General features: G+C 46.6%; 2 protein-coding genes across 8 annotated transcripts in view; one reads left to right on the forward strand and one right to left on the reverse strand.

Moving 5' to 3' along the window:
- LOC137654645 (glycerate kinase) overlaps window positions 1–26,525 on the forward strand; it is a 94,838-nt gene that overhangs the window by 56,231 nt on the left and 12,082 nt on the right. The gene's annotated exons all lie outside the window — the stretch shown is intronic.
- Window positions 19,435–26,525, reverse strand: part of LOC137654644 (pyruvate dehydrogenase phosphatase regulatory subunit, mitochondrial) — a 660,498-nt gene continuing 653,407 nt past the window's right edge. For all 7 annotated transcript variants that reach the window (XM_068388459.1, XM_068388461.1, XM_068388455.1 and 4 more), the window contains exon 17: window positions 19,435–20,822. In XM_068388459.1, the coding sequence (XP_068244560.1) occupies window positions 20,625–20,822 (198 nt within the window). In that variant the 3' untranslated portion in view covers window positions 19,435–20,624. The remainder of the gene's footprint in view (window positions 20,823–26,525) is intronic.

Below are 26,525 nucleotides of genomic sequence, written 5' to 3' on the forward strand. Positions count from 1 at the left end.
AGAATGTGATACCAAGTACGATAGACTGTGTAGCGGTCCCACATGTTTGGTCGAAGCTAAGGCTAGCAAAAATACAATTTTAATGATGAGGTCCCTGTCTGAGGGCTCACCTCAGTGTTTTGTATGGCATCTTCCCGAGTGATCCAAGGACCCTGGTCACATTCCAGGTTGGAGGTCTGATTTTCCTAATCATTTTAGTCTGAAAACGTAGCTCAAAGCCTTTACACCGAGAGGAGTTTCTTATCCCACAGGTACACAAGAAAATCTGCAACTAGTGGAATAGAGGCTTTGAGTGGAGAAGTGTTCCTACTAAAACACCAATCATAGAAGAGTACCTACTTTGCTTGGTAGATTGTTGTAGAAGACTTATGGAGGTATCCAGAGGTTCTTTGCAGTTGGATGCAAAAATCCTCTCTCTGAGATGCTAGATAACCTCCAGCCACGAAGAAACAGCTGGGAGCTCCCTCGGAACTTCCTTTAGGAGATCGAAAAAGTCTGGGTACTAATCCGCATGTGGCCATTTCTAAGCTACCTGAGTCATATGGAGATTAGGTGTCACAATGGCTCGTAGATATCAAAACCATCTCATGAATGTTCGAATGCATCTTCTAGTGCTGCTACTTGGTCCAGCACTGGTGAGCAATAGACCTTGTTTGTTGTTTAGGTGAGTAGCAAACATATTTATCATTGGCAAACCCTGCATAGTCAGGAGTTCCCCTTTCACTAGAGGATTCAAAGAGCAATCTGACAGCGGCGACTAAAGGTTGGCTGTGATAACGTTTAGTTTTCCTGGAAGGAAATGGGCCGAGAGGTTAACTGCACTGTCCGCTGACCGTAAGTACATCTTTACTGCCAACTGGCAGAGGATTTTCTGAGATTGAGCCCCCTTTCTTGTTGACATAAGCCACTACAGTGGTGGTGCCTCATCAACACTACTGAGTAACCCCTTACTAAGTGTAGGAAGTGGATCAAAGCCAGGTATTCCACCTTCAGCTCCAACAAGTTTCTTTGAGATTTTTGGTCTACTACTTCTGTCCATAGACCTGAAGTGGAGTGCTTTAAAATGTGAGCTCCCCCATCCCTCTCTGGATGCATCTGAGAAAGAATAAACAGAGAAAAACCTGCAAGCAGGAGCCTTCTGTGCAGGACCAGACATTTTAAGGAAGACAGATGTCCAAGCAGTATTTGCCACTGTCTGGCTGTGAGGGACTCGTGTGACAAGAAAGGTGTTGCGACTTTCTTCAACCTCTGTAGCCTGTCTTGTGATGGGAAGACTGGCCTAGACTGTCTATTCTCATCCCCAAGGAGACATGGGGCAAGAAAAGACTTCTCAAAATTTATCCGGATCCCCAGATCCTGACAAAACACAGGAAGCTCCTTGTGGAGAAGAAGCTGGGACGCTGACTTCGCCAGCAGAGGCTAATCGTCGAGATACAGAATTGGAGAAGTCTTATTTCCATCCTGTTTGCTCAGGCTGATACCATTGTGAACACGAGGGGCTGTGGACAGTTCGAGAACTCTAAACTGGAATCTTCTTGTTCTCAGTATGAACTAAAGGTATTTCTTTGGTTCCAATAGACTGGAATTTAGAAATAAGCATCCTGTAGATCTATTATTATTATTATTATTATTACTATCCAAGCTACAACCCTAGTTGGAAAAGCAGGATGCTATAAGCCCAGGGGCTCCAACAGGGAAAAATAGCCCAGTGAGGAAAGGAAATAAGGAAATAAATAAATGAAGAGAATAAATTAACAATAAATCATTCTAAAATAAGAAACAACGTCAAAACAGACATGTCATATAATAAACTATCAACAAGATCAAAAACAAATATGTCATAAATAAACTATAAAAAGACTATGTCCGCCTGGTCAACAAAAAAGCATTTGCTCCAACTTTGAACTTTTGAAGTTCTACTGATTCAACCACCCGATTAGGAAGATCATTCCACAACTTGGTCACAGCTGGAATAAAACTTCTAGAGTACTGCGTAGTATTGAGCCTCGTGATGGAGAAGGCCTGGCTATTAGAATTAACTGCCTGCCTAGTATTACGAACAGGATAGAATTGTCCAGGGAGATCTGAATGTAAAGGATGGTCAGAGTTGTGAAAAATCTTATGTAACATGCATAATGAACTAATTGAACGACGGTGCCAGAGATTAATATCTAGATCAGGAATAAGAAATTTAATAGACCGTAAGTTTCTGTCCAACAAATTAAGATGAGAATCAGCAGCTGAAGACCAGACAGGAGAACAATACTCAAAACAAGGTAGAATGAAAGAATTAAAACACTTCTTCAGAATAGATTGATCACCGAAAATCTTGAAAGACTTTCTCAATAGACAGTAAGAAGTCATTCCATCTTATTGTCTGGAGAACTGTGTTTGGACCACCCATCTTGAACTTTGCAGAACAAAGTTGTTCATATGGGACAGGTGGATGACTAGTTTCGAATCTCCTGACAGCTTCTGTACTAGAAATAGGTTGCTGTAAAACCTTGGAGACAAGTTATCGACTTCTTCGATTGCTTTCTTGCCCAACATCTTTTTGACATCCTCCTGAAGGAGTAGGTCTTTGACAGAGCTGTTAGAATACAAGCAACTCATTGGCGGTAGTGAGAGTTGGTGAACGGGAGGCGGTATCTAACTAAGTCTAATGTCCAAGGCTCTCCCCTATGGAAAATCCACCTAATCCACCAACTCAACAGGCATCCCCCACAGGTAGTTACATGAGGAATTGCCACATGAAGCATGGTCCTCTCCTGCCATAAGGTTGTTTGCATAGAAAGGGCTGCCCCTGTTCATTCGATCTCGTATAAGGAGGTGATTCGGTCACTTTGTCTCACTCTTGTTGGCAGCTGCCTTGGAGGCGAGTTCTTACATTTAGCAATCAATGTAGGAGGCTGCTTGAAGGTGACAGCTCTCCTGAGGAAGGGAGATTGATTCACCTTTTCCCACTTGTTTGCTACTGCCTCCAACTCATCATTTTAAAATGCAGTACATCAAGTCCCTCGAGGCCAGATGTCTGAGGAAGTTTGCAAAGCTGACATTGCTGCTGCCTCCATGTTCATGGCCTCTGAGGCCAAAAAAACTAATGGTTGCTGTACAAGCCTCTTAGGGTCTAAGGATGGGCTTCCTCTGTCACGTAGAACTTCCTTCATTTAAAAAAACAAAACAAAAGGGGAATTAAAGGGTATCGAGCTGCTCACACGGAGTCTTTGGTAGCAGAGACTTGTTCTAACTTCTGAATAGTCTTTTTTGTTTATCGTGACCAAGGTAGCTCAACGTGTTGCTTCCTGGCAAAAAAAAATATCAATGGTTGCTGTAAAACCTTGGAGACAAGTTATCGACTTCTTCGATTACTTTCTTGCCCAACATCTTTTTGACATCCTCCTGAAGGAGTAGGTCTTTGACAGAGCTGTTAGAATACAAGCAACTCATTGGCGGTAGTGAGAGTTGGTGAACGGGAGGCGGTATCTAACTAAGTCTAATGTCCAAGGCTCTCCCCTATGGAAAATCCACCTAATCCACCAACTCAACAGGCCCCTTGTTGTTTGCCTTGTTGAGGTTTTTCGGAGCATCACCCAACATTGAATTTCCAGGTGAGGCCTAATACCCTCAGGAAAGATAATTCTTCTTCAGGTTCATTTAAGTAGACTCTAAGGGCCTCAACTTGACAAGTCCCGGAGAGTTGATGGTCCGGCAGGACCTAATGGGTTTTGAGGAAGCAAGTCTACTACTTTGGTGGAACCTCCAAGGGGTCTCTTGTAAGTGACACCTGTCTATTCTTTCACCTTTTTCCCCTTTGGAAAAGGGAGAGAGGGAAAGAAGAAAATCACCTATGGAAAGAGATGGTGCCATCTTTTCTGGGGACTCAGGATCTGGACACGGTTTTGGTACCACTCGCTTGGGTTTAGACGTTCTATCCGAATGAGGAACAAAGTCGATAGGGCAGACTCTGTACTGTCTCATAAATTCTGAATGTATCTGAGCCACCAACCTTTGGTTTGTAATGTGCAAATTTCCCACAGTGCTTTGCAGAGGAAAGACAAGAAGCTCTAATGGGTGCTTAGGGTTGCGTGTGTACCAAATCAGGTAAAACCCTTGGAAAAGGAACTCTGATGGGTGCTTAGGGTTGCGTGTGCACCAAATCACGTAAAACCCTTGGAAAAGGAACTGGACGGTCGGCCGATGGGGCTGCACGTTTACAGGGAATTTTGCAAGGCATGACCTAGAGATGCATTCTCTTCCAAATAGGTGCTGTCACGCGGGGGCGGGGTTATCTGCTTCTATGGTAGAAGGTGAAGCTGATCATATACTAAAGGAGCCAGTGCCCATGTATTGTGTGCTCATGGATGGCGCATTTCTTGGTTGCTCTCTGCTTGGTGTCTAGTTTCAATAACTCTTGCTGTATGTTGATGGTTCTGAGATTTATGCACTTCTTGATAAGTTGTTTCTTCTGGGCCCTCGTGCACCTCTGGTTTACGCCTACTTTGGTGGCATACTTCTGCAGGTTGGTGATGCGTTACCGATTCACGCCTTTGGTGATGGCACACTTTAGCCTTGCACGCTGCTGGGAGGCTCATCATCAAAGCTCACGGCACAGACGATTGGAGGACTACAGGGGCTCATTTTGGTGATCTATGCTTAATAGGCCAATGCCCAAAAAAATCGCTTTTCAGCTCAACCCAAAGAGAAACCGGAAAACTCAGAGCAAAGTCTTTATCATAGGAGTTAATGCTCGTGATGGGCGAAGAGGCCGTTAGCACACGAGGGCTCTTCTCATCTAAAAATCAGTTAGGAAAAATACAAACTATCTACGAATATGTCATTTGTTCCGTAACGGGAATACAAACCACGCTATTTAATAGGGGTGACTCACCCATTAGATAGGGTGGAAGTCCCTGCCAATGTGGCTTTTGGCTTTACCTGGGGGCTCCTTATCAGAGTATGTCAGTACTCAAAAATAAGGAGTCCCTGCACTTTGCTAAAACCTTGCTACGCAAGGTCCGCGGCCTACGCAAGCTGTGTGTTGAGGTATATACAGTAGAAGTGTGACCGTTGAGGTAAAGTTATTCCAATTTCTTTAGAAGGAAAAACTGTGTAACCAGGACTTTCCCAATACCACCTTACCAGGGTATGGGGACGCAACAGTCGTCGTCGTCGTCGGCACCCACTCGTGTCTGAGTATTGGGTTCTGTCGTTAGCCATCAGCCTCCTATCTATGGGGTGGGTGCTTATGCCTGATGTGGCTGTAAGTCCTAGTCTGTGGTGGAAGAGTCGCGGACAGTGTTCACAAGGGAGGGTAGGTGGTGGGCGGGGCTGTTCTAATCGCTCTCTCCTTCTTCTCCTCCTAGCCTCCTCATTTTGTCTCCTCCTCTCCTCGAAGTCCACGGTGCCATGGTGTACTGTACTCCTCCAGGTTTTCCTGTCCCTGGCTGTTTCTTCCCATGAGGAAGGATCGATGTCAGTTACAGCCAGGGTGTGCTTTAGTTGATCTTTATAGCGCATTTTCGGGGCTCCTCGTGGTCTGGTGCCCTGGGTCAGTTCTCCGTAGAATATTTTCTTCGGGAGCCTAGATGGCTCCATCCTATGCACGTGTCCTATCCAGCGGAGGCGGTGGTGGATGATGGTGGCCTCCACGCTGGACAGCGAGGCACGTTCTAAGACTTCAATGTTGGTGGTGTGGCTCTCCCAGGGGATTTTCAAGATCTGCCTCAGTTTCATTTGTTGGAAGCGTTCTAGGTTTTTAAGATCGTTACTATATAGCGTCCATGTTTCACATGCATACAGGAGCGTTGAGAGGACTACTGCCCTGAACACCATTATTTTGGTGGTCATTGTCAGTGCGTGGTTGTTAAATACGCGGCGGTTGAGTCGGCCAAAGGCGGAGTGGGCTGCCCTGATCCTGTTCTCCACGTCCTTTTTGCTTGTGGGAGCTGATGTTAGGATGCTCCCTAGGTAGGAGAACTGGTCCACCTGTTCTAACGGTTGGTCATTCACTGTGGTATTGAAGTTGGGGAGCATCAGTCCTGGTGGATGTTGGACGAGGGTCTTGGTTTTGTCTGAGTTGACTTGCATCCCAAAGCATTCGTAGGCAGAGTTGTATGCATCAGCTAACGACTGCAGGTCCTCTGCCGTCTGACCTGGGGTGGCATTGTCGTCAGCATACTGCAGTTCTCGCACTGCACACAAGGTGGTCTTGGTTCTGGCGCGGAGTCTAGCGAGGTTGAAAGCGCCTCCATCCATGCGGAAACGTAGGTCGACTGAGGGTGTGTCTGGGGGAATCTCGTTGAGCATTGCTGCGGTGTATAGCGAGAAACATGTCGGGGCCAGAACACAGCCCTGCTTCAGGCCGCCGTTGATGGGGAATGGGTCTGAAAGAGAGTTCTGGTGGCAGACTCTCCCAACCATTCCGTCATGGAGGGCACGCACCAGCTTGACAAAATCGTGTGGGCAGCCATATCTTTTGAGGACAGCCCACATGGCAGGTCGAGGTACTTTGTCGAAGGCCTTTTTCAAATCCCAGAAGATGAACATTATGGGCTGTTGTTGTTCGAGGCTCTTCTCTTGTAGTTGTCGCGCACAGAAGATCATGTCTATGGTCCCGCGGGAAGGTCGAAAGCCGCACTGGGACTGGCAAGACGTCTTCTGCGAGAATAAGGATTCGGTCAAGGAGAATCCGAGCGAAAATCTTACTCGTGATGCTTAGTAGTGATATTCCCCGGTAGTTGTTACAGTTCTCCCTGTCTCCCTTCTTGAAGATGGTAGTGATGTTTGCATCGCGGAAGTTACTGGGGGGGGTCTTGGTCTCCCATATTTTCAGTATAAGGAGCATCAAACGGTTCCTCAAGCCGGGGCCACCGTGAGTGAGGAGCTCCAACGGGATGTTGTCTGGCCCTGGGGCTTTGCGGGCTTCATGCGCTGCAGGGCCTTGTTGAAGTCATGGATGGAGGGTGGTAGTGCCATCCAGTGACGGACGGGATGCTGCGGGGTCATTCGCAGGAGATCGTCTGGGGTGTCTGCTTGGTCATTGAGGAGGTTCTCAAAGTGAGACCTCCACCTGGCCAGGATGCCCTCGCAGTCGGTGATGGTCGTGGCCCCATCCGCGTCCTTCAGGCTGCCCACTGATGACCGTGTGGGACCGAATATTTCTTTTGTTGCTGCATAGAAGCTGCGCAGGTCACGTTGGTCAGCGAAACTCTGTATTTCTGCAGCTTTTCTTTGCCACCAGGTGTTCTGGGCTTCACGGATACCTCTTTGGCAACCAGCTTCAGCCACCTTGTGAGCACATTTGTTAGCTGCTGTTGGTTGGTTTTCCAAAGTCAGGCGTGCTTGTCGTTTGGTTTCAATGAGAAGAGAGATGGTAGCATCATTCTCATCAAACCAATCCTGCCGTTTCTTGGTGGTGAAGCCTAGTGTTTCCTCCGCGGCACGGGCCATGGCGTTTCTGAGGGTGGTCCAGTGGTGCTCGACAGTGGCCTGACCCACAGGGTCTGCGAGGTATTGTTCGCAGGCCTCCTTGTAGTTCTGTGCCACCTGTGGGTTGCGGAGCTTACTACAATCAAAGCGTTGGTGTGGTACGCTGTCAGGTGCCCTTCTGGGTGGTCGTAGGGTCGTCACGGAGAGTCAGGAGATGAGGAGTCTGTGGTCCGTCCAGCAGTCGTCCGCTCCGGGCATGGATCGGGTGATGCGGACGTCTCCTCGGTCTCTGGCTCTGGTCAGGACGTAGTCCAGGGTGTGCCAGTGTTTAGACCGTGGGTGTCTCCATGTGGTCTTTTGTCGCTTTGGTAACTGGAAGATGGTGTTGGTTACCACAAGTTGGTGTTCTGCACACAGACCCAGTAGGAGTTGGCCATTGGCGTTGCAATTTCCAATGCCATGGCGGCCGATGATTCCCTCCCACAGGCGATGGTCTTTGCCTACTCGGGCATTAAAGTCGCCAAGCACAACGAGCTTGTCATTGGCGGGCACTGCCTGGATGGTGCGGTCGAGCTGGGTGTAGAAGGCAGCTTTGTTATCATCGGTTGAGGTCATAGTCGGGGCGTAGACAGAGATCAGGGGGAGATGTCTGTCCCGCGTGATGGGGATGCGGACAGTCATCAGGCGCTCACTGATGGCCTTGGGAGCGAGGTTGTGCTGCTGCACTAGCTGGGAACGGATGGCGAAGCCGACACCGTGGATGCGAGGCTCCTCTAGGGCATTGCCTTTCCAGAAGATGGTGTAGCCTGTTCCAGCTTCCCTGATGTTGCCCTCTTCGGGTAGTCTGGTCTCGCTAAGAGCCGCCACATCAACATTGAAGCGGGCTAGCTCCTTGCAGACGAGGGCTGTACGTCGTTCCGGGCGGTTGGTGTTCGTCACGTCTTGAAGGGTGTGGATGTTCCACGCACCTAAGGTTAATATTTTTTTCTTGTTATTTCGACCGCATTAGTGGGATGTCCGCCAGCCGCGGTGAGCTGACCAGACGGGTTTGCCGTGTCCGATGTTTACCCCACCTTTTCTAGGGGCATCCCCATGTGGGGTGGGCTGCGGTGTCCTCAATAGGCCAGCCCAGTCATGAGTCCAGCTGCCGAACTCTGGTGTCACGGCACCGTCACCAGAGAGCGACTGAATCTTAGACTCGCCGCCTGAGTGCAGTCGTGGGCTAAGGGCTTCCAGCTATCCAGGCCTGCCCCCTTCACCCACAGTGCTGTCGCCTCAGGACTTGCTGGTGGTGGTGATGATGATGATGGTGAGAAAGAGATGAAGAAGGGTGGAGGAAACGACAGAATGCCAGTAGCTAGGTATATTGTTTTGGGTGGTCGTGGCTTTGCAACGGCCACGCACACACACTTGGCCCACATCATTTTCACCGCGGCTCAAGACATATGAGACAGGCGGCTTCTCCGATGTTGGTTGCATCGGGCTGCCGGGTTCTTGTTATGTCAAGGCCCGCCTTGTTGCCTGCCCGACAGGCATTGCCCTCTTCCGCCGGTGCTGGGAAGCTCCGCCGTTGGGGTCTTGTTTGGTTTGATTTTGGAGTTTTCCTTCTCCTAGCCTTTGCCTATCTTAAAATAAAGGAGGAGGCCTTTAGGGGTCCAGTCTTGGTCTGGTCTCTCAGAACTGGCCTTAGCGGTATGGTTGAGCCTGCCAGGGTGGATAAACTACCCCTCCGCCATTGCCCAGCCCATCATTGGGACACTCAAGCCCCTCTACATAGTATACAATATGCAACATAAGTATGAACACTAAATATGAAACAGCATATTATAATTCAAAATGGTGAGCTAACAGTTCACTATTTTGCCTTTACAAGTCACATACTATACAGTGCACTTGCATTTCTTGTAAAATGTAATTCAACACTTAGCTATTGAATTATAGGTATTAATGCAATCTCCTGTCCATTTTAAACCAGATCAAGACTTCATCGGTAATTAAATTAATAGTTATATCCTCTGAATTTCACCATACCTGATTCCCCTTCATATTTTACAGAAAAAAAGAAATCAATCATAAGCAACCACAAGGAAACAATATTATGATTTGGATTTATGAGTTTGGGAAATGTGGTCCCTGTTTGGTCTAGGAAGGCCATTTCAAGCCAATGTGTAACTGATAGAAAACCTTTTAACCAAATTATTCACAAATCAAAGGTAATATACAACACCTACATGAAGAATAAGAGGTGGTCATTACATGGTCCACAGTCAAATAAATTTTCATGAAATTAAGTAACACTTTCTCCACTTCCTCTAACTATTTGTGAAAATGTGTTGAAACAAATGTCCTCTGTCTAATTCTCCTATATAATGACCACTCAACCTGACTGACTTCTTTACCAAAGAGATTCTGTTTGTCATCAGAAGGCCTGACCCTCAAAGCACCACATAAGTTAAAAGGCTATTGTAGAAACATTCCGCAACAGTATTAGTCTTAATACTAGGTACACAAGGGAGCATGGTTTACCTGCAGTGGTTTGAGGTCAGCTGTGCAGAGAACCCAGGATGCTGCTTTCCCCAAGAGAGGGGGAGGATGAAGAAAATAAAAGCTAGTCAAACCTTTTCATTCCCGCAGACTAAAACCGGGTAACAATGCCCTCAACCTTCTGCTACTTATCCAATAAAGAGCTTGAGGTCTTAAACCAGTTGTTGTGCAGCCACCATAGGAACGATAGAGAACGTATAGAGTCTCCTGTGGGTCACGTCTTGCAGGTAGTGGGATGTGAATGTAGTCTGACGATTCCACACCCCAGCTTGAAGAACCTGCGTCACTGAGAAGTTTCTCTTGAATGCCAGGGACGTAGCTACGCCCGACATCATGAGCTTTTGGGGCGATGTGAAGGAGGAGGGTCTAGATTCAATGCATGGTCTGTGACCTTGCGAATCTATGCTGAGATGGTATTCTTTGTGACCCTTCTCTTGGTCCTTTCTGTGCTGACGAATAGTGCAGGCACACGGGGACGGGCTGCGGCTGTTCTTTTAAGATACAGCTTCAAACTCATTACTGGGCATAGTATGAGATGGTCTGGTTCATCTGCTACAGAACAGAGACTAGAAATCCGGAAGGAGTCGAATCGTGGATCCACTACTCCCGGGTTCTGAGTCTTAGCAATAAACTCAGGGACGAAGCTGAACGTTACCTCTCCCCATCCCCTTGATGAATGGGTGATGTCGTATGAGAGACCATGAAGTTCACTGACTCGTTTGGCTTAAGCCAAAGCTAGCAGGAACACCGTCTTCCAAGTCAGGTGGCGATCAGTTGCCTGGCGTAATGGTTCATAGGGAGGTCTCTTGAGACACCTGAGAACTCGAACCACGTTCCATGGGAGAGGTCTCACTTCTGACTGAGGACAGTTCATAACTCCGTATGAGTAAGGAAAGTTCTAGCAATGAAGAAATGTCCATTCCCTTCAGTCTAAAGGTGAGACTTAAGGCCGAGCGATAGCCTTGTACTGCAGAGACTAACAGGCGCATTTCTTCATGCAAATACACGAGGAACTCCGCTATTGCTGGAATAGTGGCATCGAGAGGAGAGATAACCCTTCCACAACACCACCCACAGAAGACTTTCCACTTTGCCTGGTAGACTGCTGCTGATGACTTTCGCAGGTATCCAGACATCTTAGTCGCAACTTGTTACGAAAATCCTCTCTGAGAGAGGAGATGCTGGATAGTCTCCTGGCGTGAAGTCGTAACGAAGCTACGGTTTGTGGAATATATTGGCATGTGGTTGTTTGAGTAGATTGTGTCGTGGAGGGAGTTCTCTTGGGGGCTCTGTTAGGAGTTGCAGAAGGTCCGGAAACCATTCTGCGTGATGCCATAGCGGAGCTATGAGCGTCATTGAAAGATTGACCGCTGTTCTGGCCTTGTTGAGTACCCTCCTCATCAGACAGAATGGGGGAAAGGCGTAAACGTCGATGTCCCACCGTTGTTGGAATGCATCTTGGGGTCTGGGACTGGGGTTCAAGGCCGTTGCAAAGAGGTCCACTGTCGGAGAACCCCACCAAGTCGGGACCTTGTTGGCTACTAGATGATCCAAAGACCACTCAGTACTCACTGAGATGCTCTGCTCAGGTTGTCGGCGAGCACATTCCTTTTGCCCGGAATGAAGGGTGCCGGTAGTGGTATCGAGTGGATTTCGGCCCATCTCAGTATCTCTACTGCTAGATGGGATAGGTGCTGTGAAAAAGTACCTCCTTGTTTGTTGATGTAAGCCACTACTGTGGTGTTGTCACTCATCACCACCACTGAGTGGCCCGTCAGGAACTGTTAAAGGGCCAAAAAGACGACCTTCATCTCTAGGAGATTTATGTGGAGGTACTCTTCTGACTCTGACCAGAGGCCTGAGGTCGTGTGGTGCAGCACGTGGACCCCTCACCCTTTTTTATGAAGCGTCTGAGAACAGCATAAAATCTGGGGGAGGACGAGAAGATCCACTCCCTTTCGTAGGTTCTCGTCTGCCACCCACCACTGGAGGTCCGTCAATTCTGCTGATCCCATGGGGATCCGGATGTCCGGGGAATTGCTAGTCTGATTCCACCGGGACTTGAGTCACCACTGGAGGGATCTTACCTCGAGGCGACCATTGGGAACTAGACGGGCCAGTAATGAAAGGTGACCGAGGAGACGTAACCACATTTGGGCTGGAAGTTCTTCTCGTCTGATGGGAAGGCTTTGTGGAGATTGGTGTCTATAATCATGCTTGGGTATACCAGTCTCTGTGTAGGAAGCAGGGATGACTTCTCGAGATTTACCATGATCCCCAGATCTTGGCAAAGTCTCAGAAGTTTGTCTTGGTGTTGAAGAGGGGTTGACACCGAGTCTGCTAGGATTAGCCAGTCGTCCAGATAATGGAGGAGACGGATGCCAATCCTGTGTGCCCAAGATGACACTAGGGCAAACATTCTGGTGAAAACTTGAGGTGCTGTGGAAAGATCAAAGCACAGTACCTTAAACTGGTACTTTCTGTTATCTAGGCTGAATCTTAAGTACTTCCTTGAAGATGGATGGACTGGGATCTGGAAGTATGTGTCCTTTAGGTCCAGTGTACAGTACACATAAAGTCCTGAGATCTTACCGCTAGTCTGACCGTGTCTGCCGTCTCCATACTGAACGGACAGCATGGAGGAGTTTTTTTGACAAACTTGTTCAGAGCTGAGAGGTCGATGACTGGCTTCCAGCCTCCAGACGCCTTTCTTACAAGAAAAGAGTCGACTGAAGAAGCCTGGCGACCTGTCGAGGACCTCTTGGAGAGCACCCTTCTTCAACAGGGTCTGGACTTTGCCCCAAGGGCCTGCCCACTTGCCGATCCCATGGCAAGGGAGTCTATTGACATTGGATTCCTGGTCAGGGGAGGGAGAGATGTTATGAAGGGGACGCGATGTCCTAAACGGATCACGGAGATTGTCCAGGAATCAGCCCCGAGTTGCTTCCACCTGTCTGAGCAACTTTTTAGGCATCCACCCACTGGTGGAGATGCAGGGGGAGTGCCTATCCTAGCATTTGTGGCCTCGGCTGCTCCCTCTAGGATTCTTTCCTACCCTGGAGGACTTTCAAGGACAGGAAAGGGCTTATTAGACACTACTGTCTTCGCTGCTAATTTCGTTGCTGTGGTCTTGTTTGGACGGGACTGCTGAGGTGCTGGAGGTTTATAGGGCTTGGATGTCAAAGCTCTATGGAGGAGGGAGTCTCGATGAGACTTCTTCCACCTCTCAGCAGCAAGTTTCTTGTCCTTAGGCTCAACAGGTGGGATCCCTCTAGAGAGGAATGTCCGAGCCTATTTATCTCAACGCTGGGGACCTGTGGGTGGAACCTCTCAGACACTGCATCTCGACGTTTTAAGACGGTGTTTGCCCACAAGTTCGAAACTTGGTGGACAAGAAATTCGATCGTGTGAGTGCCTGAGAGGAGAGAGGTCTCCATTGCCTTCCTGGTACACTCCTTGGAGAAATCGTATCGTACCAGGATTCCCAAGGTCCCTAACCAGATGTCCAGCCATGAAATAGTTTGTATCGCATACTTAGTGACCTTTTCCTGGTTAAGGACTTCGGCCGCCGAGAACGAGACCTACCGGCTGGAGAGTCTCTTAAGAGGAATTCCCCTGGTTAGCTCTTCCAGAGAGTGGTGAAGTGGAAGAGCTGAACTGGGCTCCTCCAGGATCTCAAAGTACCTCCTCTGTTGTATATGAGGAGGTGGGAGGAGCTTGTTCGTAGAGCTGGCACGGTTGGAGGAGGCAAAGTCGGAGAGCGGTTGAGCGATCTTATCCCTGGTACTCTTCAACCCGAGACCAGGGCAGGGCTGCACCGGTCTTTGAGGGTTGAAGAGTGCCGAAGACGCGGTCTAAGACCATGTCTTTGCCCTCTCGAGGGGGTATCTCTGGGTCGGGAAACCCGTTGAGAACCCTCATCAGTCAGAACTTGCCAGAATGTATGTTCTGACTCTTGTTGCTCTCCTCCTGATGTTGGACTTGCAGCAAAGTCTCCATCTTCTATCCCCAAGACCTCTTCTTGGGGCGAGTCGTGGACATTCCTCGAGTGGCTGGCTGTCTCCGTTCTTGTAGTCCTGGCAGAGTCTTGGAGTCTTCGGACTCCTTCCAAGGAAGGAGGTAAGACTCCATAATGTAAGACTCCAAAATTGAAGGCCTGTGTGGTGTCCCTCCTGATTTCTGACTGAGGGGAAATTTCCGCATGAAGGGAGGGTTCCTCAAACGGTGGAATGGAGGAGGGCCTCTCCTCACGCGATTCCCTTGGTGAAGGAGGGGGTTGAGTACCCTCTTCATCATACAGGAAGGGAGAGTATTCCTGGGGAGATACTGGAAGGACTAGCCTTGATGGTCTGCTCGGAGTCAGCTTCACCCTCGGGGAATGACCGCGTCGGAAACTCCTTTTTCCTCTTCAAAGGGGTAGAGGAAGCCTTGGTTCTGTGCCGCGAGTCCAGAGCTATAGGTTGCTCTGATGAGTGGCCGGACAGCGCAGGCTTGAATGCCTGTGTTACAGCTCTGATTAGGGCACTGAACCAAGGCTGCTGACTGACTGATGCACTGTCAGACAGATCCCCTGAACGGAAAGGAACCGAAGGTTCCCTATGAGGAGTCACCATAACAGGTGGGTTGGCCTTAGAAGGCAGTTTAGGGATCCTCAACCCCTCTGCTGGTGCCTGTTTCCCTCCTCCCGCAGGGCGCGCTGAAATGCGTTTGCAGGGAGGGGAATGAGGCAACGGCGACCATGCTGGGTGTAGTTCCTGTGCCTGTGCCTGTTGGCGCATGCGCGGGAGAGTACTGGCGCGCAGGCGAATGGTGGCACGTGGGCGAGAGTTGGCGGGCTGGTGAGAGTTGGTGGGCTGGCCAGTGTTGGCGTGTGCGCATGTCCTGGTGCGTGTGCGCGGGAGAGACCTGGCGTGCAGGAGAGCGCTGGATTGCGCGTGTTTGTTGCACATGCATAGGCGTCTGATGGCGCTTGCACGCAGGAGAGTGATGGAGCGCCGGTGAGTGCTGGCGCGCAGAAGAATATTGGCGCAGGAACTCGTTGATGTGCAGGTGAGTGCTGGTGCGCAGGATAGAATTGGCGCGCAGGAGAGTGCTGGCGCGTAGGTGAGTGTTGGTGCGTGGGAGAGCGCTGGTGCATAGGAGATCATGAACGTGTAGGAGATTGCTGACGGGCCGAAGAGCGCTGACGCTCAGGAGATAGTGGGCGCGCAGGAGGGAGCTATCGCGTGGGCAACTCTAGGCGTGTGAGCGCAGGGCGTGCAGGAAAGCGTTGGCGCATAGGCGCATGGTATTGCTGCCGTCTATGAGGGCGAGCAGGTGAAGGGGTGCGCCGAAGCGCTGTAGAGCTCTGACGCGCAGTCTGTTGATGACGAGCTACTGGTGAGCGCTGATGTCCTGTAGGTTGGCGAGCTGCACGGGGATGGCGCGCAGCTGCGCACTTTGGTAGATCCTAAAGAGGCTTTACCGGGGACAGGAACATTGATGGAAGGTGTTCAGGTCTGAAGGGTGGATGGTCAGGAACTGGGATGTGCCCTTTGTAAGGGCGAGCATCCACCGATGGGAATAGCGAACGATCCGCAGAGAGGTCCAGGACTTAAGTCACAGGACTAGTAGCAGGTGCAGCGAGGGTTGAAGGTCGAAGGTCATGACTGCAGCAGAGGCTCCTCTGCAGGGGACGGCTGCGACGACAAAGCAGACGAACCAAAGAGGCGCTTCTTCACCGATGGTGAAGGGAGACCTCTAAGGCGAAGTGGAGGGCGAGCTTTCCAACGAAGGCGCCTTCTAGGGGGCCATTGGATCAGCAAGCTGACCATGCGCCATAGCAGTCCTCCAAAGAGGAGTCTCTACGAGTGAACTCCCCTGAGGGGGAGAAACACTCACAGGAGAGACAGACGGATGGAAGTTTCCTCCTCGAAGGATGTTCAGGAACGGGGGAAACTAAGTCTGCAGCAACCGCGGGAGGGGCAGAGGAGTCGGATGACATAAAGTGTGCAACCTCTGACACTACAACATCGACGAGGGCCAGAGGATCTACCTCTGACAGCGATGGTGACTGCTGAACAGAAGCACCCATACGGATGAATTGCAGCAAAGCTTCCTTGGAGGGCGGACCCGTGAGCCCCAAGGAAGACCAAATCTGCAACAAAGGGGTTAGTGACAAGGCCTCATTCGGGGGAAGAGGTGGGGCCGCTTCGCTAGGAGAAGCAACACCATCTCTTGAGGACCGGCGTTGGTCGACGCTACTACTCGACGGTTTCTCGTAAGAGGCTGAACGAGTAGGAGCTTCGGAGGAAGGTCAGGAGACGGAAGAAGAGGCCTTGGGTTTTCCTCACTTCGAAGGAACCTTCGCAGGAGAAATATCCCGCTTAGACGATTTCTTCCGCCGGCGTCTAAACCTCTCCCACTAGGAGGAAGACCACTTATTACACTTATTTACACTATCACACCGTTGACCTCTGCATATAGGACAAAAGGTGTGAGGATCTGTCTCCACCGCTGACATAAAAGTTCCACAAGGCCGGCCGGAGAGTCCAGGGTAGGTGCGCATGGTCACAGAAGTCAACTTCCCAAACACACACTAGAGAAAAGAAAAAGCAAGAAAACTGATTAATGGCTGCCAAATAAGGCGAGGATTTAGAGTGGCAACATCCGTTCACCATCCGAGCCGAAAGCAAAATGAACTCAATCTCAGGTGTGTGTGTGTGTGGGGGGGGGGAGGGAGGGGGAAGCTACCCTCCCCTACTCCCGCTAACTAGCGGTATGGGTAGTTAACCCTCGCTAAATTTTAAAGGTTCATCATTTCAGCTACGCCGAAAGTAATACTGTACCCGTTACATAGCGTGGTTTGTATTCCAGTTACGGAACAAACAGTATATTACAGTGGAAAAAAAGTGTTTTTAATTGTTGTAATCGACATCCTACGCTAACAAAATAACAAATAACTACGAACTGGTTAAGATGCTCAATGAAATGTAACATTATTGTGGAGTTCTTACCTTCGAGACAGAAGGTAGCAGCTAATGGCGGTGTGTGCGGAGGAGGAGGAGGAGGGAGAGTGGACGGGGAGGAGAGAGACTTGACGGCAACATGTTCGATACGCAACACTTTTGTAACACTACGTAACATAACCTTAACTTTAAATTTAACTTACAGTAAATGAAATTAGCTTACTGAACACAGACTTAAAAATAGAATGTTAATCTTATGTTACACTAAACTTAATTCTCCATTTTCTTTTCATTTTCATTTTTTTACTTTTCTTCTTCTTTCGGCTTGGCTCTTTTTGACTCGCTTTCACCTGCACTTTTTGATGGCCTTTTTAAAAGGAACCTATCTAGGGATGTTTGCTTTTGTCTCCCCTTCAAAATGTGGCGAAAATGATGCACGCAAGTGTCGTCACAATAGGCTAACGCACGACAACTCGCCAACTTGTCTGGGTGCCTCTTTTCCATAAAATTAGAAAACTCCTGCACTTCGCTAACATGTCTTTGATTTCTGCCATAGAAAGGCAGCCCTCGTCTTCCACCTCCTCCTCGCTACTGAGCTCCTGCAACACCTCCGAATGTTGCATCTCTGGAGCTCTATCAAGTTGTGTGTCATGAGCTTTTCCTGGTGATCCTCGACAAGGTCGCTCACGTCTGCCTCCAGCCCCATGGACTTTCCAAGAGACACGACTTCATCACAACAGGTTCGGGGTCATCAGGGTCTGTCGTATCGAACCCTTCAAAGTCCCTCTCAGTGACGGAAGCTGGCCACAATTTTTTCCACGCTCAGTTAAGAGTTTGTCTTGTGACACCCTGCCATGCATCGTCAATAATTTTCAAGCAACGTGCGATATTGAAATGTTCCTTCCAAAATTCTCGAAGGGTGAGATTGGTGTTGTCTGTGACATCGAAGCATTTCTTGAATAAATGGTTCGTGTACAGTTTCTTGAAGTTAGAAATAACTTGTTGGTCCAAGGGCTGGAGGAGTGGCGTGGTGTTGGGCGGGAGATGAAGGGCTTTGATGAACCTGAATTCAGCAAGAATGTCCTCTTCGAGACCAGGAGAGTGACCAGGGGCATTGTCGAGGACCAGGACACATTTCAACGGCAGGTTTTTCTCCGCCAAATATTTTTTGACGGCTGGACTCAAGCACAGATTAACCCATTCTGTGAAGAAATGCCGGGTAACCCAAGCCTTAGCATTAGTGCGCCACATCACTTGCAGTTTTTCTTTCAAGATCCTTTGGCTCTTGAAAGCACGTGGGTTTTCCGAGTGGTACACCAGCAGTGGCTTGACCTTACAGTCACCGCTGGCATTGGCACATATGGCTAGAGTTAACCGGTCCTTCATGGGTTTATGGCCCGGTAGACTCTTCTCCTCTGCTGTGATGAAAATCCTCCTGGGCATTTTCTTCCTTAAAAGGCCAGTTTCATCGCAGTTGAAGACTTGTTGGGGGATGAAGCCATGTCGGGCAATAACCGAGGCAAAGGTTGTAACGAAGTCCGCCACAGCTTTCGAGTCGGAACTTCCTGCTTCATCATGCCTCACAACCGAGTGTATCCCAGTCCGTTTTTTTAAATTATCCAGTCAGCCACGACTGGCTTTGAAGGTTTCCGCTGGCGTCGGTCTCCCCTTTCTTGGCTGCTTGCTTTCCTTACAAGTTATCGTAGATTCTGCTGGCCTTCTCACATATGATCATCTTGGTCACGCTATCTCCTGCCAACTGTTTCTCCTTATCCAGATTAAAAGAAGCCTCTCCATCTCGTCGTGAATATCACTACACAGCTTGGAAAGGATGGTTACTCCTTTGGAAGGTTTGGTGCTCTTTTATAGCATCCTTCTGCTTGAGGATGGTACATATAGTAGATGTACTCCTCTCATATTGGCGCACCAGCTCATTCACTCTTACGCCATGCGATTATTTCATGCTTCATCTCCATTGTCATCATACGCTTTTTCTTTTCACTACCCTTATTTGCACTCGCTTTGGACCCATTGTTTATTTAATTAATTATGCACTGATTCACGCAAAAAATACGTAAAAAAATAAAACAATACGGCCGATGCCGAGATAACTTTACGCGACGGAGATCAGACGGGAAAGACGAAGCGAAGCTGTCTTTGTGAGCAGCCTCTCGCACATGTGGCCGCATAGGGAACTACCTCGTATCTCAAATTTTTCCTCTCATCTCAGGACAAAAATTTGCTCGGAACTCTCCTTGTATTTCAATTCTCTCGTATCTCAAGGTATTACTGTAAAGGCCTTGCGCTACTAGTGACTGCCTGAATCTTGATAATTCTTTATTTGGCGTGTCCAGCTTTTGCCATTATTGTACCCCTACTAAAGGACGAGGGTTTGTATTCCCGTTGGAACAAGTACACGGCTAGTCCTATTTGCCTAACATGGAAAATAATTTTGTACATTGGTTATAGTGTAGAATTTCAACATGAAGGTGCTAGAGTTAAGAAATAAAACTCCTTTAGATTTATTGCATTTTAATAAAGTAACAGTCATTCATTACATAGTAATGTTTATTAATCTCTATAGCAGATCAAGTAAACAGCCAGTCTGAAAAACCTGTTTGGAAAATGGCTTCAATGTACTGCATATGAATTTATTTTACATATTCGTTATAAATGAAAACAGTTCAAGGCCCATTTATCAGCTTCCTTAAATAAACAAACAGGAACGTCTTTACACTATAAACATTAACTTCACAGCCAAATAATGGAAGAGATTTGATGTATGATGCATATACTGTACTGGACTGCAAAATCTTACATTCCAAGAATATCAAACCCTGAAATATCTAAATAGCAGAAAGTCAGTTTTGCCCACATACATGAAAAAGTCCTCTATATTAGTTTTATACTGCCAATAACAGAGTATGAAATGTTTTGACTCCATTTTCATTAAAATTAGCCTTTTAATTTGATTTGACAGTGTGATATTTTGTAATTTCTCTCTCTTAGAGATGGATAAAGTCCTTGTTGATATAGCACTTTTAAACAAACTAACAGCAAAGTGTAATGGAGAAATTCTGTTATATAATGAAATAGCTTCCAAAAGAACTTGTGAAATTTCAAGCAGTTTGGTGTATCAATGCCATGCAGAAAGTTATAATACCATAGTGATTATAAGATTGTCAATGTATGCTAATGACAGGCACGATGTGGATAATATGTTGGTTAAATTATGTAGTACTGTACTATTTGTAAAATGTCTGGTTTCTGACTGTCTACATAAATCTTTGATTTTAGTGACTTACATTAGGAACCATATTTACAGAGCTTATTTCTGTTAGGATAATGTTGCAATAAATAAGAATTCTACTTATAGGTTTTAAGTACTTCATATATACAGTATAAACAAGATGCTATAAACAAGTAACTACTGAAATGGAAAATACCTTTCTTATAATTTGTGCTCATTAATGAATGATCTTATTTATATGAAAAACTTCAAAAAGTAGGAAGCCTATAATGTGGTGTTTAACTATTGTACTTAACTAAAGCATTTATTTGAGTATTCTAGGCTTGGAATAAATTATTCCTCTGAGAATTTCAGAGTTGGATTAACTTGATAAAAATCAGCATCACAGAAACTGAATTACAAGGCGAATGTTGTATAGGTATTCATTGTGTTTTTACTCAATACGAGGTAATAAATTATATTTGTGTTGCTCGATAACGATCCTCTTGTGGTTCTGGGAACTTTGTCGGAAGACTTGGAGAACGCAGGCTGACACTGGCAGAATATCGAAAACCAGCAATGTCGACTTCATATTGGCCAGACATAACATATTCAGGCGTAACATTGATCATGTTACCATTCTCATCATAGTTTCTTATGAAACCAAGACAGACCTGTTAATTATAAATAAATAAGTGAAAAACAATCTGGGCTTGCAAACCCCTACTGGGTGGGTAGGATGTCAGTGTCAGTACATAGGATGGATCAGCAGGTGGGTAAGACTTATGTCACAGGAGAGATTTATTTTGAAAGGGTGGCTAAAAAAAAAAAAAAAAAAAAGACATGAAGATAAAAGTACTCTACTGCAAAATACAGGTAGTTGTCGACTTCCGACCAAGATAGAGACCGAGAGACACATCGTAAGTGTATCTGGATGAATGTTGTACTTGAAAGTTAAGTTTCCATAGATTTATTATAATATGTTATGATTCGGCAATCATCTAAGTCATATTTTATCATATTTTATCAATATTTTCTTACTGTATATCATTATTTAATTTTCTTGTTTCATAGTACACTATATACTCTATAAAAGCATTTTTGTATTCTATTTTTCAATTTTGGAAGCATTTTAACAAACAAGAATAACTTAATATTTTGTTTACCCGTGGTTATGGTCAGCTGATCTGAAGGTCACGCTAACGTATCGAAAGATTGCTTACATACGAATGGTATATTTTTTATATAATTTCTTAATTTATTCATATCTTCATGCAAAATATTACATCAGGACCAATACAGTATGATACAGGATATCACAATTTTCACACAGTTTGTTTATAGCCATTATCATTTGTTATCATGCGAATATGTTCTCGCTCTTACTCTGTGTGCGCGCGCGTACGGGTACTTAATTTTTAAAGCTTCATACAGTATTTAATTTCTAATTCATTATTAAGCCTTCACATTTCATTAGACATTATTGTATTTAATTTTGGTTTATTAAAGCATGTTTGTATTCTATTTTTCAATTTCTTGAGCATTTCAATAATCAACAATTTTGATTTACTTTTGGTAGGCATCAACTGACCTCAAGGTCATGCTACTGTATTGTGATTATGCAAATAAGACAGTGTTGTTTATATAATTTTCTCAACTTATTCAAAATCTCTTCATAATGAATATTACATCAGCACCAATATGTTATGGGGTATTGGGGTATAAAACGGATTTTGAGCAAAGCGAAAAATCTATTTTTGGGTGATATGGCCATGTCGTCCTGATGGAAGGTTCCTGGCGCGAGTATCCTTAATATAACTTTTAAGGATATCGCATAATATCAGGGGACGTATTTCTTGATATGACACATGGCAATCTTCACCCCGCATAGATTTTACGCTTTGAGGGGGAAGAGTGGCAAAATTGAAGGGGAGCCGTTATCAATATTACCCGGTGGATCGCCTCTGAGTACTTCTATGTCGTAACTATTCCTTGTTGCATTTAAGCATGGATAGCTGCAGATAGAGTAGTTTTGGGTGGGGACTTCGTTACATAGTTGTATACTCCTTTTTTGAAAGGGAGGGTCCATCAGGACGACATGGCCATATCACCCAAAAATAGATTTTTCGCTTTGCTCAAAATCTATTTTTGGGCTCAGCCATGTCGTCCTGATGAAAGCTAACCAGAGAATTACTTGAAAGTATTATATCTGTGGGTTTGTATAAGTGCCTTTACTTTGAATGAGTTCCTTATATGGTCTCCTAGATCTTTATATATGACATTACCGTTATTTGTCATATCCACTAAGCTTGGAACTAGCTTAGGGCTTCCTGCCCCATGCAGGGAATGTGTCTACTTCGACTATAAGGATTCAAAGTGTGTATCTCCATTGGGATGGACGGTAAATCTCAGAGATTACCTTTTTCATCCCTTGGAAATCTGTACTCTGATTTCAAGTTGGGCCCTTCTAGGGCTTAATCAAAACTCTTGTATACTTTATTCAGCTGTAACTGAGATAGCAGCAGTAAGACGCAAATACGTTTAGTATTTTACATTGTAACTAGATTATCAATTGTAGTTACAATCAGGTATGAATCTGATCTGGCATTGAAAACACATCAGTGTCCATATTTTCTCCTGTCGGAAAAATATATAATTTCATCGAAATGATGCCACTCAAAGGAGATGTGAAACCAAATCTGTCTGACTTGTACAGACTTTGGAAATGCATGAACACCGTGACGCAAAGTTCACTCGGCACTGGTGTTATCGATCAGATATGCACCTATATGGAACAGTGTGTTAATCATCGTTGTGATTTGCAATCGAGGGTAAATGTACCCATGCACCCGATGCACTGGAAAGTCCCAAAGCAGTTCACTGTTCGTCGCAGGCTTAGACGACGGGTTTTATAAAACTACCCGCCGCCACTACAACATGTCTTATTAAATATACTTGCTTCTTATAGTGTTGGAAGAACTTCCATGAAGAAGCCATTTTCTTAGGATCCTGAACTGCGGGTGAGCTGTCAGGATCCGTTCTGTGAATAAGTAGGTGAGCATTGCTCTCAGTTATTTTAGGGATAGATTTTGATCCTGAGGTTTTCCCTCGGAAGAGCTGTCCTTCCTTGAAGTCTGAAGTTCTACGAAGATAGACCTTAAGACACCCTAATGGGCATAGGGAGACATCTTCCTTCAGTGGGCAGATTCTCCAAGGACCCCACCTTTTGGTGGGCAGCTCGTTTTTGGCGAGAAAAGTAGAATCGGGGAAAGGATTCAGTCCTCTCTCTTCTGTGAACAGAATATGTCCTACATCCCTGATAGGGCCAATAGTTCACTAACTCTAGCCCCTGAAGCTATTGCGAACAGAAAATTGACTTTCTGTGTTAGTTCTTTTAGAGTACAATCCTCATTGTTAGGTTCGAAGCATAGTGCAAGACTTTAACCAACGCCCATGTAATGGGCTTTGGAGGGGTTGCCAGCTTGGGTCTAGTGCATGCTTTGGTACCCTAAAAAAAGGTTTCGCATATGGGGTCCGCCTCAAAGGCGTATAGAAGAGGTCTAGTCAGGGCCGACTTACACGTGGTTATCGTAGTGGAAGTCAGGCCTCGTTCAAGTAGGTAAAAGAAGAAAGAGACACAGAAACCTGTTGAAATTTCTGTTGGTCCCCTTGTTTTCACGAGGGTTACCCCTTCCTTCCAAGACAATCCACATTGTCTCCTGGTTGGACTTGACTTGTACTCTACAATGAAGTCGGCCACATTCTTCGAGATCCCAAACTTTTCTTCGCTGCTAGGGCGAAAAAATCATGAGATGCAGGTTGTTGGTTCTCGAAGATGAAATGTAACAGCTGACTTCTGCACCAGTTTGGATAAAACTGGGTACGGCAGAGGAAACAGCTACAGTTTCAATTCTAGAACTAGAGGAAACCAATTGTTTTTGGGCCATTTGGGGGCCACTACAGGAGCTGTTCCTCTCCAGGATCCTTGCTTGTCGAGGACTTTAAGCAGGAGATTGGTTGGTGGAAACAGATAAATTCAATTCCATCCGTTCCAGTCGAGAGACATGACGTCTATCGCTTCTGCTTAAGGTTCTCGTAAGGGGCTACATAACGAGATAGTTTCTTGTTGTCACTCGTTGTGAAGAGGTCGATCTACAGTTCCGGGACTTTAATCGAAAATAAAGGAGAATGAGTCTGCGTCTAGGGACCATTTTGTCTCTATTGGCTTTCGCCTGGATAGAGCATCCGCCGTCAGATCGCGGAACCCTTGAAGGTGAACTGCTTGATAAATGCCTTCGTCTCTTCCTTGATAGGCGGAAGATGGCTAACATCACGTGGTTGATGTGAGGTGAACTCGAGCCTTGTCAATTAGACATATTACTATCACCTCGTTGTTGAAAGCCAATCTGATGTGGACTGTTCTGCGAGGGGATACTCTTCTCAACATCAGAAGGACTGTCATAGCCTCCAAGATGTTGATGTGGAAGTTTTTTGAACTGGAATGATCAATTTCTTGTCCTTTCCTTTCATGCGGATGGCCTCCCCATTCTTTCAGGGAGGCTTCCGTGTGTATCGCCACTGATGTTTGTGGTGGTTGCAAGAGAATTGTCTGTGCTAGGCTCTTATTCGTTGACCACGGCCTTAATGGCGTGCGCAATCGGGTTAGTGTCAACCTGTTGATCTCTTCGAGCATTTGATGCGTATCTTCTCCAGACTCCTGGCGAATCCTTTGGCTGTGCTTCTGGTACCGGGTCTGTCACTACTGCGAACCGGAGAGAGCCCAGTACTATTTCCTGTTGGCATTTTGCAATCCTCTTGTGTTGGATTAGTCTCTTGACAGATGCCACTATTTCTCTCCTCTTCTTTAATAGAATGTAGAGGTGGTGTGACTGCAAGTTCCCATTGAAACTTGTGAGCTGGAGAAAGGCGAAACTTCTAGCGATTGATCTTCAGGGCCAGGTGTTCCAGGAACTGGATCACCTTTCCGGCCGCTTGCAGACAAGTAGCCTTGGATGCTGCCCGCACCCGTCAATCGTCCAGGTATGCTACTACCTATAGTCCTTCGGAGCGTAGGTGCTGGACGATCGTGTCCATTAGCATTGTGAATACCATTGGGGATATGTTTAGTCCGAAGGACACGGCTGTGAAGACAAATTTTGTCTTCTGTAGCCTGAATCCTAGGTAGGAGGAGAGGGGGCGACTGACTGGTAGGTGCCAGTAAGCATCTGCCAGGTTTAATGAGACTGTATACGCCCCTTTTTTGGTAGAAGGGTCCTTATGTATTGCACTGTAAGCATCTGGAACTTCTTGTTCTAGATGAACTTGTCTCCTAGAATGACTCTGGGTTTGACCGAGTTTCTCTTGGGAACACAAAACAGCCTTCCCTGGAATTTTGATGGACTTCGCTTTCCTCATTACCTTCTTGTTCAAGAGTTCTGAGGTATATTCTTTCAATAAGGGGGTGAAGTGTTGGAAGAATTTTGGAAAGGTTGATTTTTGTTCCATTTCCAACCAAGTCCATTCGTAATTTGACTGTGGACCAAGGGATCGAAGGTCCAACGATCCCAAAAGTGGAAAAGTCTGCCTCCTACCTGGAACCTCTCATTGTTTAGAGGTTCCTGAGGACATGTTTCCGTGACCGCGTCCTCCTCCATCCTTGGGGGATTTCCGGAGGGTCCTCTTTTTGGGCCCTTACCTTTGTAGGGACGAAAGGTGGTCGAGTGCTTTTCAAAGCCTGGATTAAATACAGGCGACTGGCTACCAGCTGATGAGAAACCATCTGGAAGGTGGTTTACGGCTGGACTACCATTTGAGGCACCGTGGTTATGGTCACGGTCGGAAATTGTGCAGTTCTAATGATGATTTCCTCTTTGAGGACATGCCCCATTTTTGGGGCAGGTTCCCATTCTCCGTGGTGGCTTTGGTAATGACTTCTTGGACTACTACCTGTGGGAAAGGGTCTACGCCCCAGATACATGATGAAATCAGTTTTCTGGGTTCGTGTTTCACCGTTGTTGCGGCAAACACATGCTCTTTACCAGTCCTTTTTTGACCTGAGAAAAGTCTACAAATCCATCGCAAGGGTGGGGCATTATTAAAGGCCTGTACGCATTTCTAAGCAGTTCTGATGAGACAGGGAAGCGGCAAGACTATCTTTTGTCTCCTGTTCCCTTTTCCAAGGATGGTTTAGCCACTTTGGCAGGTTCTCATTAAACTGCTAGCCTGCTATCTCCGGATCCAACTTTAAGACGGAGAAGGTTAGATGTACCTCTTTCCACTTCTCCTCGCAGGTGGGCACAGCTAGAGACAATGGTTTGCATTTCTCTAGGATTGGGCAGGGTTTGCCCTCTTTGACTGCTCTCATGACACAGTCTAGG

This window comes from Palaemon carinicauda, chromosome 15 (genome assembly GCF_036898095.1).
Source record: "Palaemon carinicauda isolate YSFRI2023 chromosome 15, ASM3689809v2, whole genome shotgun sequence".
Lineage (NCBI taxonomy): Eukaryota > Metazoa > Arthropoda > Malacostraca > Decapoda > Palaemonidae > Palaemon > Palaemon carinicauda.